An 18,456-nucleotide genomic window follows, 5' to 3' on the forward strand; every position below is an offset into this window, starting at 1 on the left:
GCTTTTTTAACCACAAAACCAAGCTAGGCAACTTGATTCAAAATCACTGGTGTGTTCACATATTTGTGGTGTTGGGCCTAGGGAGTTATTATCTCCATGGGATTCTTCTTTGCCTACATATTGTGGTGAAGTATGTGATTCATCAAGCCAAGAACATTTTCGTGATGACGGTAATAATGGTTAATTCTTTTGGTGCTCTTTTTGGTCCTCCAAACCCAAAATCAGACTAGTACTGTAAGATTATTAGCAACACCTAAACCCCCATCAACATCAGATTTATAAAAACCCTAAAACTAATACTATTCGATGAATTGCAAATTTCTAATATAAAACCAAATACACAAGCCGTGCTAACAATAAACCCTTGCAACATGCATACATATACTACAATTAGTAATTAAATACCAAAACCACAACACATTCTCACAAATTACAAGGCTTCTCAAAACCGATACTGTAGAGATGTCAAAACTACACATAATCTGAAACCGACTAAAAAAATATCCAATTTAGATTTCGACTATCATGACTCAAGTTTAGAAATTGACCCGATCTCACCGAACATAACTCGGACACCCGAATTAACACCTCTAGGCGTTACCACACAATTAGCTACATATAGAAACAACCCACGGAAAAAAAATCTCAATAACCCATTAAAAATTACTAGGTAAAAGAAAGAAAATCCAAAGAAATCAATTACTAAACATGTTATATCCAAAAATAATTTGTTACAAATTTGATGGTAAAATCGAAAATAGAGTTACGTTCTATTGTTGGCTTCTCAATGATTTAAATTTGTAAAGTGTTAATTGATTGATCTTTGATACTGAAAAATATATACTACTTCTACATATATAGAAGTTAATGTGTGTACATCGCCAAGTTTGACAAACAATTCTCTAAAGCCTTCTTTCTTCCCTACATGACAAAATGGTTTCAAATTATTGTGGCAATATTTAAGCTGAATCTAAGGGAAGAGAAGACAAAAAAAGGGCAGCTAATCACGAAAAATCAAGTTCATATACAACCCAACAAGCAAAACAGACGAGTAACTAAAGAGCATTTCGATTGACGACCTAGATCATTAATGTTTTGTAAGTATGGATAAGAAGGCCAAAGCAAAGGTAATTGTTACCTAGATAAATATGTATTCTCATAATTTTGTTGTTAAATATCCTATATATTCTCAATCAATGAAAATACTCTGATTAAGGAGAATTACACTATTTTACACCTTCCCCTCTCTCTATCTCATCTCTATATTTATAATTTCAACAGAAAGGGGCCGGGGTTAAAACATTTAAAGCTCTATTGGAATCCCATGAAATCTATGGTGTCGTAAGCATATCAGGTACAAAACCAAGGGATAGTTGGAGTACATTAACCGAGATACATATTATATTTGCAGATGATTGGAATATGATGAACGAGGAATAACCTCAACTATGTCAATGATACCGTAAACATTAAGGTCTCTGTCAGCATAGACATAGGTAATATACTAGCACTAGTATAGATCATTCATATTAGCTAATTTCAATATATGAGAAGTGTAGAGTGACTCCTCAAATTAAGCTCTTTTTTCATTTTTAATTAATTTATTTATTTTAGTTTATTTTATTTTATTTTATTTTTTTTTTATTATCCGTATTCATTATTTCTCTTTTGAATAAGAAAAAATTGTCATGATTAATCTCAACTTTGCCTCATCCGCCAATATTAATCCCAACTTTGGATTAGTTTTTATTAATCCTTTATACCTTGTCTGCCAATAACACTCCCAGGTGATCAGTAACATGTTGAGTAGCTTTATTTATTTATTTATTTATAATTTTTTTTAATATACACATGTCAGCATGTGATAGGTCAAAAAATAAATAAAAATAAAAAAGATAAAATAAAAAAAAAACCTGAAACCACCGACCTAGCCACCCACAGCCAGCCCGCTGCCACCCACGGCCAGCCTAACTCCCTTCCCCTCGAGCGTCGGCCACCGCCCAGACCCTCTTCCTTCCCCCGGTGCCTGCCCCTTTCCCCTTCCCCCCGAGCGCTGCTGCCACCCCCAACTCCTTTTCCTTTTCTCTCTCTCCTCCCTTTATCATCGCCGCTGACGGTGAAGGCGAAGCATTGGCAGTTGCTACAACTGCTGTTGGGGTTGAGACATGTGATGGTAACAGTGGTAAAAGAGCTGGGCATGGGCCCGGCCGGCCCGTGGGCGGCAAAGGCACAACACAGCAGCGACCCGGCATGACACGAGCCCGCTAGCGGCCCGACACGGCACGAGGAACGAGGGGTGGGTCTTGCCGTGAACTAAAAAAATAAAATCGACACGAACCTGGCATGAGCCCGTGGGCGGCACAAACTTTTGGCCCGCAGCATGTCCTGCCAGCACGACCCATAATAATAAAAATAATAAAAAAAAAACTATAAATAATAAAATAAATATAATAAAAAGAAATATAATAAATTAATAATAAAGAAAAAATACACTTTAATAATCCCCACTTTGGGCAATTTACTTTTAATAATCCCAATTAAGGTTTATTATCTAATAATCCCAACTATGAGGTCAGTTTGCCTCCAATGGTCCCAATGACCGGTGACCTATTGAAAGGGTTATTTATTTTTATTTTTTTTTAATAGCCACGTGACAACATGTTAATGGTCCAAAATTTAAAATTAAAAAAACAACATATCAAAAAAATTAAAAAAAAAATGAAAAAAAAAACCAAAACCCCATCCCCTAAGTTCGTCGAAAACTGGCCGGCTACCCCCATTTACCAATGAAATCTGCCAGCCGGCCCTCTACCACCATCTCTAACCTACCCCCAACACCTAAAACCAGCCACCCTGACCCTAATCACCGCCGACGCACATTCAAGAATCACCGCAACAGCAGCAATTCAACGTGATCGTTGCGCCGGCGATTTCAGCTATAGGGCTAAACTAATTTGTTGGGCAGACCCCTCAATCTTCCCTCTCATTGCCACCCTCTTCGTCACAGTAAACGGCGGAAACTCGTCGTTGTGGTTGGTGTTTTTTGGGGTCAGGTTGGCTGGGTGGATGGTTTCGAGGGTCATGGGTAGGTTAGATGGGGTCGTAGAGAGCCGGCCGGCTGGTTTCGGTGATTAATGGGGGTGGTTGGCCGGTATCCAGCGTGTTAATGGCTGGGGTTAGGGTTTGGCGGTGGTCTGAGAATTTTTTGTTTTTTGTTTTTAATTGTTTTTAACTTTGAACCAATCACGTGTTGACACGTGTCATGGTAACTTGTTATAATAGGTCGTTGAATTTGTGTTGACCGGTTGGGACCATTGGAGGCAAACTGACCCCATAGTTGGGATTAGTCGATAATAAGCCTTAGTTGGGATTATTAGAAGTAAATCGCCCATATTTGGGATTATTAAAGTGTATTTTTCCTAAAATTAATTAATTAATAATAAAATTATTTTATTAATAATAAAAATACTGGGCTGGCCTGCGGCCCGGCATGACCCGGTCCGCCAGGCACGTGGGTCGTGTCGTGCCATGGGCTAGGGTATGTAATCTGAAGCACGGCACGACACGACTCGCCTTCACCTCAACCCGGCACGGCTCGACCCTTCTTCCGGCCCGAGCTGGCACAGCACGGCCCGAATTCCAGCTCTAGGTGGTAATTGAGTTGGAGAAATTGTTAGTGTTATTGTTTGGGATTTGGGGGTTTGGATTTTTGGGATTTTCCTCTGGCAGCGGCGATCACTAAGAAGAAGTAGTCGAAATCGGGGAAGGGAAGGGAGGGAGTGGATGGATTTAGCTGTGGTGGTCGAAAATCGAGGGAAGGATAGGCTTTGGTTGCCGGAATCAGGGGAGGGGAAGGCTAGGAGTGCCGGAATCGAGGGAGGGGAAAGCTAAGAGTGCCGGAATCGGAGGAGAGAAGGCTATGGTGGCCGAAAACTGGTGGGGAAGAAGGCGAAAAATGGAGGAGGGAAAGGATGGATTGGTCGGAGGTGGAAGGGGCTGCCGCTTGCCACCCTGCTCGGTTTGGTTTTAATTATTTTATTTTTTTAAAATTTATTTAAATTTATTATTTAAAAATTTATTTCAATTTTTTTTTAATTTTTTTGAACCAATTCAATCACGTGTTGACACGTGTCTGGTAACTTGGTATATCAAGTTGGATGGCTAGTTTGGTGCAATGGGAGCGGATTGGGTATAAAGTTGGGATTAATAAAAAATAAACAAAAGTTGGGATTAATATTGTTATACGAAGAAAAATGGGATTAATCATGGCAATTTTTCCTTTGAATAAATGCAAACATAAGGATAAGGATATGTTCTTTAAGTAAGTTAGGCCCATGCATCGCACGGTTTTTACAGAAAATTATGCTCATCTATTTGCAATGTACTTGTAAATGATTATAAACTTATTTTAAATCAATTATTTTTCAAATAATTTATAGTTAGTAGCATTTGCAGAAAGTACTTGTGGTGCCATTGGAGAAGTCGTGAAAAATAGAAGGGGAATAGGCCTTTAGGATTAAGGAATCTGATGCCATGCATATAGAGAATGGAGAGAATATATTGAGGGAGGTTGGGTTTTATTTATTTATATATTTATTTTTATTTTTATTTTATTTTTTTTGACTAATCCTATCTTCATTCTTAACTCTACTTTCTTATCTACCTTCTCTTGGAAAAAAATGTGGAAAATAAGAGTCCCCTTTAAGTACAAAATGTTGCTTTGGAATCTTGTTAGAGGTATTCTTCCTGTGGGCTATTGTCTCCATAGGAAAATCCCTTCTTTTGACCCCCTTTGCATGAGATGTGAAGCCCCTGTTGAAACAACTATCCATGTTTTCAGAGATTGCCCAAACTCTTCTGCCTTTTGGTCTTTACTGTTTAATCATTTAGCTCCTCCTGGCTTTGACTTTCATAGTTTCTTCAATAGTAGTCCCACAGATAGATTGTGTTTTAATTTAACTAATAGTTTCACTTGGAAAACTATTTTTGTGGTTGGTATTTGGCACCTTTGGAATACTAGAAACATGGCTGTTTTCGAAAATAAAATGCTTTTCTTAAATTCAACTTTTAATAAGTTTTGGGTCGATTACCATCACACTTTAAACTTGAAACAGGGACAGGCTGCTGGAAGTTCCTCCTCTACAGATTCTATAACCAGAAAATGGGCTCCTCCCCATAAAGGCCATTTTAAACTGAATACAGATGGGTCTTGGATGGCTTTGGACAATGCTGGTGGTGGGGGTGTTATGAGATGTGAAAAGGGGCTCTGGCAGGTTGGCTTTGCTATCAATTTTAATGCCATGTCCGCAGCAGCTGCTGAACTTCTAGCCATCAAGGAGGGTCTACTAATCGTCTGGGCTAGAGACATCAAACAACTGGAACTTGAAATAGATGCTGAAGCCCTTAAGATGATGTTAGAAGACCCTGATGCTTTCAAGAACCACGATCTGGGCAATGCTATCAGTGATGTTGTCTCCATCATTTGTAGAAATTGGAAAGTTTCTATCTTTCATGTTAATAGAAGCATCAACTGTGTTGCTGATAAACTTGCAGCCATGGGAAGATCTAAGATCAGAAGAGGAGAAATATCTCTCTTTCACTACCCTCCAGCGGAGCTATTCCAGGATTATGCTTCTGACATCCCTGAAATGGTGGCCATTTAGCTCTGATTCGGATAATGATGGTGGTCTACTTCTTTCTTTTGCACAATCTGGTTCTATTGGGACTGCTTTTGTGAACTGCTATCTAGTTTTAGCAACTGGTTATTATCTTTATCTTTTAGCTTTAGTTTTAGGCTTTGTTTATGGTTTGAAGGCAACGAACAATTATGCCTGTCTTTTGCTAATGTGGCTTCTGTCACTTTTGATATAATATGATATTTTCCTTTCTGCGTAAAAAAAAGATTATGAGCAGCATATTACTATGGAATATTAACAAAACAATTAATTGTTATAAATAAGGAGTGACCAGGAATCAGTCAATCTTTATCAAGAGGTTGTGATTATAGACTTACATAAAAAATAAAAAAAATCCAAAAACTATTTAATATACTCAATAAGTGCTCAAAGTAAAATATACCGACTTCAGATTTATTTAGGCGGGAAATTTTTTCTTGTAAAGTTGCCACATGGACAATAATAACGTCAGCGGATGCTACTTTAGTGTTATTTATAGATAGATTTGATGAAACTGTATACTTTCTTGCTGTTTCCAAAGGCAGCAAAAATATCACTTTTAGATACCAATGTTGAAAGCGACTATTGTTGATAAATCCAAGCTTTAAAGAATACTCGTAGTTCAAATCACATTTTATTATTCATTGTATGGAGAGTCATAAGAATAGTAATGTGGATAAATCTTCAATTGTATTACTTGTATGAGGCTGAACTTTTTTGGATTTTGGAATTATATTATCTGCTTTGATCCGGGGTCCCTGTGATAAAACAAGTTCATGTATGTATGTAGCTTATTGAAGTATAAAGATAAGTTAACATAAGATATAGTAAGATTCAATCTATTCAATATCAATACTATATACTAAATTAATCACCAAAATTATCCTAAAAGTACACATGTCGCGTTCACAACAAAAAATTTTCCGTCAAAACTTTTTTTCCTTAAAAAATAATAAAATAATTTATTTTAAAAAAAAATGTACCGCCTAAACAACCAAAAAGAAAAAGAAAAAAAGAACAATAACAACAACTTTAAATAAATAATACTCCTATATTTTTTTCTTTGCTTTATAAATAAATAAGAAAAGTGAGATAACTAATTTAAAATAACGAACAACATATATTTCATCGTGATTTTATACCCTTCAAATTTCTAAATCAATTCAACTGAAATTTATTATTGTTACAGATAGAAATCATCAAACTAGAAAGTTTTAATTATATATTAAGATTAGAAAATCTTCCATATTTCCTTGAATCTTCATTCGTTAATCTATAAAATGAAATGTTCATATCCTACTAAAAAAAGAATTCTAACTCAATATTAAATTCATGATTTGATAGCAAACTACAAAAATAGAGATACTCTATATTAATATGTTTCTTCTATAATAATTTGATAACGTAAATAGATATTTAATGTATACAAAACTCATAAACATATACAAACTTAGAGTACTAAAAAAAAGAATATCTGAACATTGCTCGGGCAAAGAATTAGTACTATACTAAAGTAGAAACCGCTTTAGTAGATTTTCCCTCCCAAATTACCCCATTTTCCCTCCTAACCCACTTTTTTTTTTAATTATACTTTTTTGCTTTATTTTTTTAATGAAAATAAAATCCTAATTTTCAGGAAAGAATAACACCTAAAGTAATTTTTCAACCTAAATTCTTTTTCAATGACCATGAATCCAAAAAATTGGTATGAATAATCTAAAGTAATACGGTTTTTTTTTTTTTTTTTTTTTCATATTACTAAGTACCTAAAATCTTGATTTTTGTATTGCTTTATTTCTATTTTTTCCCTTTAAAATTATTTTTGCGTATTTATAGATTTAGAGTCAATGAAATTGTCATGGTTAATTAACTCTTATGTTATCGGTATTGTTTAAATTAAAATTTATATCATCATAACGCATGCAATTTTTTTTTTCTATATTTGCAAAGTCGAGCATCGCTTGGGGATTATCTAGTTCACAACTATAATCGATTCAATCCACAAATACACAATAGATTAAAATCCCAATTACAATAAGTTCCAATAACTTTTATTGAAAAATTTATAATTTAATTAAGCAAATTCGATTGAATATAAGAGCAAGATTAGCCATAGGTCTTAAAACTCTAGGTGACATCATCAATTTATGATTTTGTAGTCTTAAGACAAGACTTTATTTTTTTTATGCATTTATGTGGCTTGGTCTTAACAAAATCTCAAGTGGAGTCTTGAAAATTCAAGACTCAACTTAACACTTCTACACTGTGTTTTTACTTATATACATATCAAAACACAGTGTTTTGATTAAAAAAAATTAATTAACTTTTTTGTTTTTTAAAAACATTAACCATTTGATTTATATAAAAAAAAATTGTAAATATACGTTGTATTTCTTTTTTTTTTGGAAACAAAGTGTATGCATCCAGCTGCAGCAAGACTTACTAGAAAAACTTGAAGAGCATCCATACCCATCGTTGGATTGTGGACCTTCATTTTACTGTATTCATTTTCAATAACATAAAATATGTTACTACGTATATACAATTTTAATATATAATATAAAAAAATTAGTTTTAAAAAGTCGTATTGGGGTTCAGATCAATTTTACATTAGTCAATTTTATTTTAATTACAACTTTCTTAATGCAATATGTTTTTATTTTTTTTTTTAATTTTTTTATTTAATTTTTCATGTATTTTAAAATCTTTAAATTTCAAGTAATTCCATTATAATTTATTTTCATGCATCATTTTTTTTTTTAGAACAATTTTATGCATCATCTATATTGCATAATGTGAATTTTAATATTAAAATATAATATGTTAAAAGGAAAAAAAATAATAAATATTTTAAAGAAATCTAAAATGAGTCGTAGGGATGAAGAAATAAATCTGATTGAGTCTTAAGGAGTCTTAACATAATTTTAAATGAAAAATAAATAATTAAATTTAAGCTAATAACTGATATGACAATAGATTTAAGTCTTAAGACAAGACTGCGCTAATCTTGCTCTAACACAACGAACTTAACTTCATTGTTTCACACCACTCCTTAAATATTTTCAAATAAACTAGTTAGCATCTACACTTAACTATCAACTTTGCATTGTAAATATACTCCCTTCATCATTAAATAGTTACCAGATCTAATTGCATGATGCGTGGCTGTGCGCTTCACATTGCAATAAACAAATACGATTACTCATAGTATATTAAACATTGGAAATCGAAATTTTTACAAGACTATATATGTAAAATTAAGGACACTGTAGGTAGGTACCAAACTACTTAAGAGCTAGTTTATATAATAGGTATTCATAGTACAATGTTAGAAAATCAGCTATTCAAATTACAAAAAGTTTCAATTATAATTTTTTATTATTCAAAAAAGCAAATTTGATCAAATAGAACCCAACCTAACTTCAATGTTTAACACTACCACAAAAAAGTGGAATAAGTAACATACAATACAAAACTATCAAGTTACATAGGCGATCTCTAGAATTATACAAAGCGCTTATGTAAGATAAGCGTTTTGTATGTCAAAACTTATAGAGTGCCCATCTAAGTTAACACCTCTATGTGATGTACCCAATTTACATGGTACAATATAGATCGTGTCTAGGGATGTCAGTGGGGCGGGTCAAGTAGGAGACCCGCCCCATCTCCGTCCCACTAGGACGGGGATGGATATTAGTTTGGCGGGTGGTGGGGCGGGAATGGGGATAAAAACCATACCCGATGTTTGGGGTAAAAATTACCCTAGACACGTGGCCCAATGAGGGCCTGACACGTGTCACCTCCCTATAGCACCATGGGCATCCAACCAATGGATGCCACGTGGCATTGTACCACTACTGGGGAAGCAGATCTTCATCTGCTATAAATAGAGGAATCTACCTTATTTATTGGCATTCAGAAAATACACACAAAACCTGAGCAATATTAATTGCGGAATCTCCCGGAATCCGAGAGAAATACCCGTTTACTTTCCGCACATAATCTCATCCGGAATTATACTAACTTGACCTTCGGAGGCGGAACTCCACCCAACCGGAGTTTCGTGGTTTTGTAGGTACAGAAGTCAGGCGTGCATTCCCGGTGTTGTAACTCTCCCGCAGGACACTTCAAAAAACCCTAAAACATTTGGCGCCGTCTGTGGGGAGAGTACCACTGAGATGACATCTGAAAATGTACCAATTGTAGAGGGCAGCCGGCCCACGGCTGACCCTGAGGTCCATACGGACCACGAAAGTGGAAGCGGTGACGACTACAATGTCGAAACCTATATGGCCCCAGACGGGTCATTCCGTTCTAGGCGCACCCGTTCCAAAGAAAGGAAGGAACAGGACCAAGACAAAGCTTGCCCCAAAAACCCAGGCGGCAAGCACCCCGGACAACCCCAGGCGGCGGAGGGGGCTGCTCCCGTCACCAGGGACGAACTCATGAATCTCATGACTAGTTTTAAAGGGGAAATCAAGGACATTATCAAGAAGTCAGCTGGCTCCAGCAAGGGCCAGTCGGCCAAAAAGGCTTCCGTGAAGAAGCCAATTAAAGACCGGGTGCCTACTCCTCACCCGAAGCCTAAGGGGGCGGATGGGCCCCTGATCGACCTTTCAAAAATTCGTTTCCCTAAATCAGGGCAGCGAAAGGCCATTCGGCACATACAACCGGATGGGTCAAAGAAGACTTTCTCTGATGCCCGATTATTAATCCAGGAGAAGAGAAGTCAGAGCATGTCTCAGTCGGCTTCTATGTCGACCTACCCTGATAGTTTCCGCAATTCTTCGATTAAGCATTCGGGAACCCACCCAAGGAGCCAGTCACACGGCACGTCCGTTCGTACTGCTCCTCATGTGATCCATCAGGTCCCATATGTGCCTCAACAACCATATGGAATCGGATCACCCTATATGCAGCTGTCTCCCTTTGGGGGAATGGCGGCAAACACCGTCCAGCCCATGGACTGGCAGCTCCGGCTGCTAAACCTAGGGGAACAGCCTTCGGCTTTCTCCCGGGAGATAACCGAGGTGGAACAGCCGGCCAAGGTTAAGAACGTGTTGGTAGGTACCTACGACGGTACCACCAACCCGGAAGACCACCTGATGGCCTACACCAACCTCATGTACCTACAGGGGTTGGATGACGCTGCCTGGTGTCGATGCTTCCTAGCAACGCTGAAGGGCATAGCCTAACGGTGGTTCGGCAACCTACCGGCTGGGTGCATCAATAACTTTAAGACGCTTGCATATCTGTTTGCGTCCAACTTCTCCATGAACATCCCTGCCAAGAAGACAAGTCTCGATCTAGGGGCTATCCGGCAGGGAGACAAAGAGGGACTTCGGTCTTATGTCAGGCGGTTCAATCTGATGAGAATTCAAATACAAGGACTGTTTGACGAAGTTGCGTACACAGACTTCTTCAAGGGTCTGAAGGATGGGTCAACATTCAAGTGCGACCTGGTCTGCAAGAGGGTTGCTACCCTCCACGAGGCACTAATGGAGGCCGAAGCCTACATACAGGCAACGGAACTCTGTGCCATCAAGCACTCGTCAAAACCTAGGCGGGCTGACAATAAAGAGGGTCGGTTCCAACAACTAGCCAAAAAAGAAAAGAAGAAAAGAAAAGAAGTTTGGGCAGCTGACTGCCCAGGTCAGTCGTCCCAGAAAAAGCAAAAGAAGTTAGAACCGTATGTCCCCAAGTACGAGTTCAACAAGGACTGCTCCTCCATCCTCATGGAGATAAAAAACTGGTTGACCATTGAGAAGCTAGCTCCTTTGAAGAGCGCTGTCAAAAATCGGGACAAGAGCAAGTATTGTCAATTCCATGAGGACATTGGCCATGAAACCAATGGTTGCTACAGCCTCAGGCGACTATTTGACCGATTAGCTGATGAAGGGCCTTTGAAGCCCTACCTGACGAAGTCCAAAGGTAACCCCAAAAGCGGTGGACAACCGTCAAATAAGCCGGTTGTAAGCTCAGACACCGATGAGGAGCATATCTACACTATTGCAGGCGGCTTCGCTAGCGGTGGTCCCACCATCTGGGGTGCCAAGGACAACATTAGAAAGTTGTCCGCTTCAGGGGATGAGGGCCAGGCGGCAAAAGACGTCTTCCCTGAGGTGTTCATCTCTGAGAAGAACAGGGGTACGGTCAGGCGACCCCACGATGACCCTATTGTCATCGAATGTAAAGTCGCCAATCAACGAGTTGGCCGGATCTTAATCGATACCGGGAGCTCATCTGACCTGATAAGCTATCGCTGCTTGGCGAAGCTAAAGTACAAGCCCAGCAGTATGCACAAAGCTCCCCACCCTCTAGTCGGCTTTGGAGGTGGGGTAGTGCATCCGGTGGGTAGGATTGACCTACCCATCCGGCTGGGAGCCAAAGGGGAAGGACGACACATGGTTGTCAAGTTTCTGGTGGTCGAGGAATTGACTGCCTACAACCTCATATTGGGCCGTCCGACCCTCAGCGAGTCCAAAGCTGTAATCATCCCCTCTCTCATGCTGATAAAGTTCGAAAGGGATGATGGGTCAGTGGGCTCCCTAAACGGGGACCAAAAGGCGGCTAGAGAGTGCTATCTCTCAGACGTCAAGCCGACTGCCCATGCAGCCGGACCCAGCGAGGAACCTACTTACCTCGTTGACAAACAACCCAGGCCTGCCCCCAAGGCAGGCGGCACAAAGAGAAGGCGGACCAATTGGCCCCCGCCAGAAAAATGAAATAGCAATCACTAGCCGGGGAAAGGCCGGATGACTCCCGGCCCCAGCCGGCTGGTGAAAGCCTTGATGTCGTCCTGGACGACAGCCGCCCTGAGAGAACAATCAAGGTTGGGACGGTTGGTTTTGAAAAGTTGGGGGCAGACTTGCTCCAACTTCTGAGAGAGTTCAAAGATCTCTTTGCCTTTGAAGTGGAGGAGATGTCAGGCGTCAGCCCGGATCTAGCCGTCCACAAGTTAGCCGTTGACCCCAAAATAATGCCAGTTAGGCAGAAGAAGAGGGATCATGGCGAGGAGAAGTCTAAGGCGGCAGCCGCCGAGGTCAAAAATCTCCTCGACGCTGGGTTCATTCGGCAGTGTTACTATCCGGATTGGGTAGTCAATGTTGTTCTCGTCAAAAAACCGAATGGTACCTGACGGATGTGTGTTGATTACACAGATCTGAACAGGGCATGTCCAAAGGATAGCTACCCGCTTCCTAAGATAGACAGTTTGGTTGACTCTACAGACGGCCATGCCCTGATGAGCTTCATGGAAACCTACTCAGGCTTCCACCAAATTCCCCTATGGAAGAAGGATCAGGAGAAGACGGCCTTCGTCACTGATCAGGGGTTGTACTGCTACACGGTGATGCCGTTTGGGTTGAAGAATGCACCTGCTACACGGTTTTCACCAATCAAATTGGAAGGAATGTAGAGGCGTATATTGATGACATGATAGTCAAATCCAAGCTCCAGGCGGATCACCTAGCTGACCTCCGAGAAACTTTCACCACACTCAGGCGGCACAAGGTCATGCTTAACCCCAAGAAGTGTGTCTTTGATGTTGAGTCTGGGAAGTTTCTCGGATTTTTGATTGATCAAAGAGGCATAGAGGCCAATCCGGAGAAGGTACAGGCGGTGATTGACATGCAATCACCCCGAACCGTCAAGGAGGCCCAGAAGCTAACCGGTTGCCTGGCGACATTAGGAAGATTCCTCAGCCGGTCAGGCGACAAGTGCCTCTACTTCTTCCAGGCTATCAGGAAGAGGTCCATATTTGAATGGGGAGAAGAGGCTGAGGCGGCATTTCAAAGGTTAAAACAACACTTGCACTCGTTGCCCAGACTAGTGAGCCTCCTGCCCAAGGAGGTTCTCTACATGTACCTAGCCGTCTCAGATCACTCCCTCAGTGTTGTTCTCCTTGCTGAAAGAGACGGCAAACAACTCCTAGTGTATTTCATCAGCCATATACTCAGAAACGCTGAGCTCAGGTACCCAATGATAGAAAAATTTGGGCTGGCTCTCTACAAGGCAGTCAAGCGGCTGAAGCCATACTTCTTGGCCCATCCGGTGACTGTCTACACTGATCAGCCACTAAAGCGCCCAATGACTACCATGGAGTCATCCGGCCAAATGATCAAGTGGGCTGTTGAAATTCAAAGCCTGGAGATAACTTTTGAACCTAAGCGGGCAGTGAAAGGTCAGGCGTTTGCCAACTTCATTGTCGAAATGACTAGGCTTTCTCAGCCGGAAGACGCCAACCAGGTTTGGAAGTTATTTGTAGACGGAAGCTCTACGGTAAATGGCTGTGGTGCAGGCGTAATTTGCAAATCTCCGGAAGGTGATACATACGAATATGCACTACGGTTCAAATTCCAAGCTTCAAACAATGAAGCTGAGTATGAGGTCCTGCTAGCCGGTATGCGCATGTGTAAGGCGGCAGGGGCAAGAAAAGTTGACGCCTGCTCGGACTCTCAATTGATTGTTAGCCAATTCAATGGTGACTACTAAGCCACCCATCCGGTAATGGTCAAATACCTGCAGGCGGTCAAAGAAGATGCGGGGGCATTTGAAGAGTTCCACCTATGTTAGGTGCCCCGGTCCGAGAACAAGCAGGCGGATGCTTTGTCCAAACTGGCCTCATCCGCCACTTGTGATATGCCTAGGTCAGTCTTCTGGGAATTCATGGAAAAAAGAAGCATTGACATGATCCCATTGGAATCCTTGACCGAAGCTCCACCTGGATGGACCCCATCCGGGATTATTTGGTAGCCGACACCCTGTCGGATGCCTTATCAGAAGCGGCAGCACTTAAAAAGCGAGCTCTAAGCTTTGAGATGTTTAAAGGGGAACTCTTCAGAAAGGGATACCTCCAGCCGTTGCTGAAGTGCGTTACCCTAGAAAGGGGAAAAGAGGTGCTAGAGGATCTGCATGCGGGCTTTTGTGCTTCACATATAGGCGGCAGGACTTTAGAAAAGAGAGCCAGACGACAAGGCTATTTTTAGCCTACTCTTGAGGCGGACGCCTTGGATTTAGTGAAGAAGTGTGACAAGTGTCAGAATTTTGGCCAGCTCATACACCGTCCGGCCACAGATCTGACTGCTATCTACAGCCCGGTTCCCTTTGCAAAATAGGGCATGGACATCTTGGGTCCTTATACGCCTGCCTCAAGCGGCAGCAGATATATTCTGGTGGCTGTAGATTACTTCACTAAGTGGGTTGAGGCCGAGTCGGTCAAAGGCATCAAGACAAAGGACGTCATCTCCTTCATTTGGAAGAACATCATCACCCGTTCGGGGTGCCTATGTCTATGGTTTTTGACAACGGTCCTCAATTTGAAACGCCTGCCCTCAAGGATTGGTTAGGAGATTAGGGGATCTCACATTATTTTGCATCTGTTGGCCGACCCCAAGCAAACGGTCAAGTTGAAGCCTTTAACAAGCTCATCTCAGACGGCATAAAAAAGAAGATTGAAAGAGCCGGTGGTCTTTGGGCGGATGAGTTACCCCACGTCCTTTGGGTCATCAGAACAACTGAAAAGGGAGCAACCGGTGAAACCCCGTTTCTCATGACATACGGCACTGAAGCTGTCTTGCCAATTGAACTCTATGAGCCAACACTCCGAGTCATGCTCTATGATGAGGAGGCTAACTGGGAGGTCATACGCCTAGCATTGGATTCACTCCCAGAACGCAGGGGAAATCCTGCCTTGCGTCATGAGATATACCGTCTGAGAATGACGAGGGCTTACAACAAGAGAGTACACAAGCGGCCCCTCAAAGTTGGGGACTTTGTGCTACGAAAAATGGAAGCCACCGGCAGGGCAAATGAGCACGGAAAAATGACCCCCAATTGGGAAGGCCCCTACCGGATTTGTGACGAAGTCAGAGGCGGCACCTACCGCCTGGAAACCCCAGACGGTAGAAAGCTACCCAGAACCTGGAACGTAGATAACTTTAAAAAGTACTATTTCTAGGGAGATGTAATCATTTTTTGTAAATAGAGTAAATGAATGAGAAATAGCTTATTTCAATTTCTTTGTGTACCAGTCCCAATGTGAATAACACATCCGGGTACTTTCTAAGACAGGGCATCCGTTTGCCCCGAAAAAACCAAAAAATGCTAAGTATCTAACTTAGCTGTTTAACGGCACAGAGCCAACATATTTAAACCGCCTGCTCTACCTATGAACATGCATCCGACAACACCCTTCCGGGTGAATTTGTCGAAGAGAACATCTCCCTTCCGGGTGGTACATTGTTCTAAGTGTCAAAACATTGGACGGACTTAACCGGCTAGGTTAAGTTCACGATCGTTCGATTGACCTATTGCAAACGAGATAGCCGGTTATTACCCCAAGGCAATACAGACGGCAGAATTAAAATCTTGTTGGGTTGTCGGCTGTTGCCAAAAAGCAACCCGGCCGGCAACCGCGCCCATTAGTCGACCCCAAAACTAGTGAACTTCCAACAGCTTCACTGGCTGTTACCCCAAGGTATCCCAGCCGGTGAGACTACATTTCAAATCGCAACCATCATTGCTCCAAGGCAGCTCAGGCGGTAAGGCGGAACTCTGCCACCAGCCGGCCCCGACTCCCCATACAAACGGTCGCATAGACCTCCGATTTCATTTTATCGCTCTAATACAACTAAAGCGGCAGTCAGCGTCTTAGCATGCGCCTGACCTATACCCGCCTGACCTAAACCTGTTAAATATTGATCTGGATAAGTATGGGCGGCTATTTGCTTAGTGTTTGCACTAAAAAAACCACCCACCCAGGGGCAGGCATAGTCAACACATCTGGCAATATTAGGCAGGTTTTTTTTTTTTTTTAAAAAAAAAATATGGAGAGAATAGAACAAGTATCGCAAAGAAAACCGACTCAGTCGGTATATATATACATAAACATCAAATTTGTTCAAATTGTTAGCCGGACCCCCGTCCGGTAAAAGATACAAGAAGCGCACGACACGTAGGCCGGAAAAATTAGGACAAAAGCTTAGGGTTGAGGGGGAGGCTGATCCGGGTCCTGCGAGACGGCTCCTGAAGCAGGAGGGACAATCTCTTCTTGATTCTCTCCCGCGTCTGAGTAGATCTCCGCCTGCATGGCATCGATCTGCATCTGGAACCACTCCTCATAAGGCTCTGGAGCCGGCAGGTTCGACTCCTCGACCTCAATGGCAAGATCAGCGTATTTATAGGCAAGCTCCCAGATGGTATACTTCGTGTCCGGATGAACCAGGGACCAAGCCTTTTGTATTCGAGCAACGCAGTCTTGCTTATTCTCTTTAATGAGCCGACTCTGTTCAGCCTTCAGCGTAGATTTGAAGTTGTCGTTGGCCTTGGCTGCCGCCTCCTTCAAACGGACGTTGTCAGCTAGGAGAGTTGTATTCTCCTTCCTGGCCAACTCCAGAAGTTTGGAAGAGTCGGTCACCTTCTTCAACTCCGCCTCAGCATTCTCTTTTGCCGCCTAGATTTTGAAAATCCTGGTGTAGGCTTCATTGAGAGATTTTTGGAGGGTTTTGATGGAGTCCGCCTGTTGCATGTTTATGCTTTTAGTTTTTAATTCATGCATAATCATGGAATATTGGGCAACGTTATGTGCCACAGACACATCCCGTTTAGCCCGTCTTACCTCCTCGCATTTGCGGTTGTAGGCCTTTTTGAGCCCCTCCACGCGCAACATTGATTGCAAAAGCTCAAATGGTGTTAGAAGGGGTCAGCCGGCATAATAACTTAAACAAATTGAAAGAAGAATATACCTCAGCCAGTCCGGCCATAACCTGGTCGGCGTTGAAGGTGTGGATCCTTGGGATCGCCTCCTTTTCCTCTCTGGGTACGGCCTTCAGCATAGCCCGGGCGTACTGCTGTACATCCGGCCAGCGAGGGGAGTGATCTGCACCAGAAAAAGATGGTGAGAAGGCAACATACTTCCCCCCAACAGACTGCCGGCTGCCAGAAGAGTCTTTTGGCTGGAGCTGGGAGTGCGACTTGACCCGCATGGGCTTGCCAAGCAAAGTAGGGTTGAAGGGATCATCTGTACCTTGAGATATTTGGTGAGGGTCATAGCTACCCTCAGCCGGTACTGAAGCGCCGGATGCCTGAGGCGGCGCCATTCCCTTGGATGCCTCTTGGTCATCCGGCTGCTTGGGGACCAAGTCGAACCCCAGACCTGTTGTCTTGACAGATTTACCCCCAACCATTAGCCGGCTGGGAACTATCAGGGAGGAGGTCTTCCTCGCCTTATTGTGAATGGCCGGCTCCTCCCCCGGCCTAGGCCTTATTAGTTTTGTAACGGAGCGGGGCACCTTGCTCCCATCTTGAAACGAGCAAAAAGGTCAGGCGGCATAAAACTCAAACGGAAATGGAAGCAAAAAGACGAAAAAAAAGCAAGCTACCTTATTTATTGCCGCTTGGGCAGCAAGTTTTTTCTCCGCATTAGCCTTGCGGATTTCAGCGGCTGATTTAGCAGGCGTCTTGTCTGGAGGCAACATAGCTAGGCCGCGCACTGCACAAAAGAACCCATCCGGTTAAAAGAATGGTAGAGAAACAAATCATTACAAACAAAATAGGGGCAATCCCTAATGTGACCTACGTTTATCAAACTGAGTGCTAAGCTTACAGACGGACAAAAATGCCTCGTCTCGAAGAAATTCTTGTTTGGGCACCCAATTTCTGGGTATGCTTATTAACTCCCCATTAGAGAGGGTTGTTGTAGTCTGTTCAAAGAATTTGGACTCGATTATTCGCTCGTAGTCCTCATCCGGGATACGAGGCTTTTTGCACTTATGGCCCAGAA

General features: G+C 42.0%; 1 protein-coding gene across 1 annotated transcript; it reads left to right on the plus strand.

Annotated features, from left to right (window-relative positions):
• Positions 1-4,712: 4,712 nt before the first annotated feature.
• Positions 4,713-5,663, plus strand: LOC110739627. Its single transcript, XM_021920076.1, has one exon. The coding sequence runs from the start codon at positions 4,713-4,715 to the stop codon at positions 5,661-5,663; it is 951 nt and encodes a 316-aa protein (XP_021775768.1).
• Positions 5,664-18,456: the final 12,793 nt, after the last annotated feature.

Source organism: Chenopodium quinoa, unplaced genomic scaffold, assembly GCF_001683475.1.
Source record: "Chenopodium quinoa cultivar QQ74 unplaced genomic scaffold, ASM168347v1, whole genome shotgun sequence".
In the NCBI taxonomy this organism is placed as follows: domain Eukaryota; kingdom Viridiplantae; phylum Streptophyta; class Magnoliopsida; order Caryophyllales; family Amaranthaceae; genus Chenopodium; species Chenopodium quinoa.

Bases quoted from the DNA above. Each gene is read 5' to 3' on its own strand.
- LOC110739627 (XM_021920076.1), top strand. From the start codon at position 4,713: ATGTTGCTTTGGAATCTTGTTAGAGGTATTCTTCCTGTGGGCTATTGT.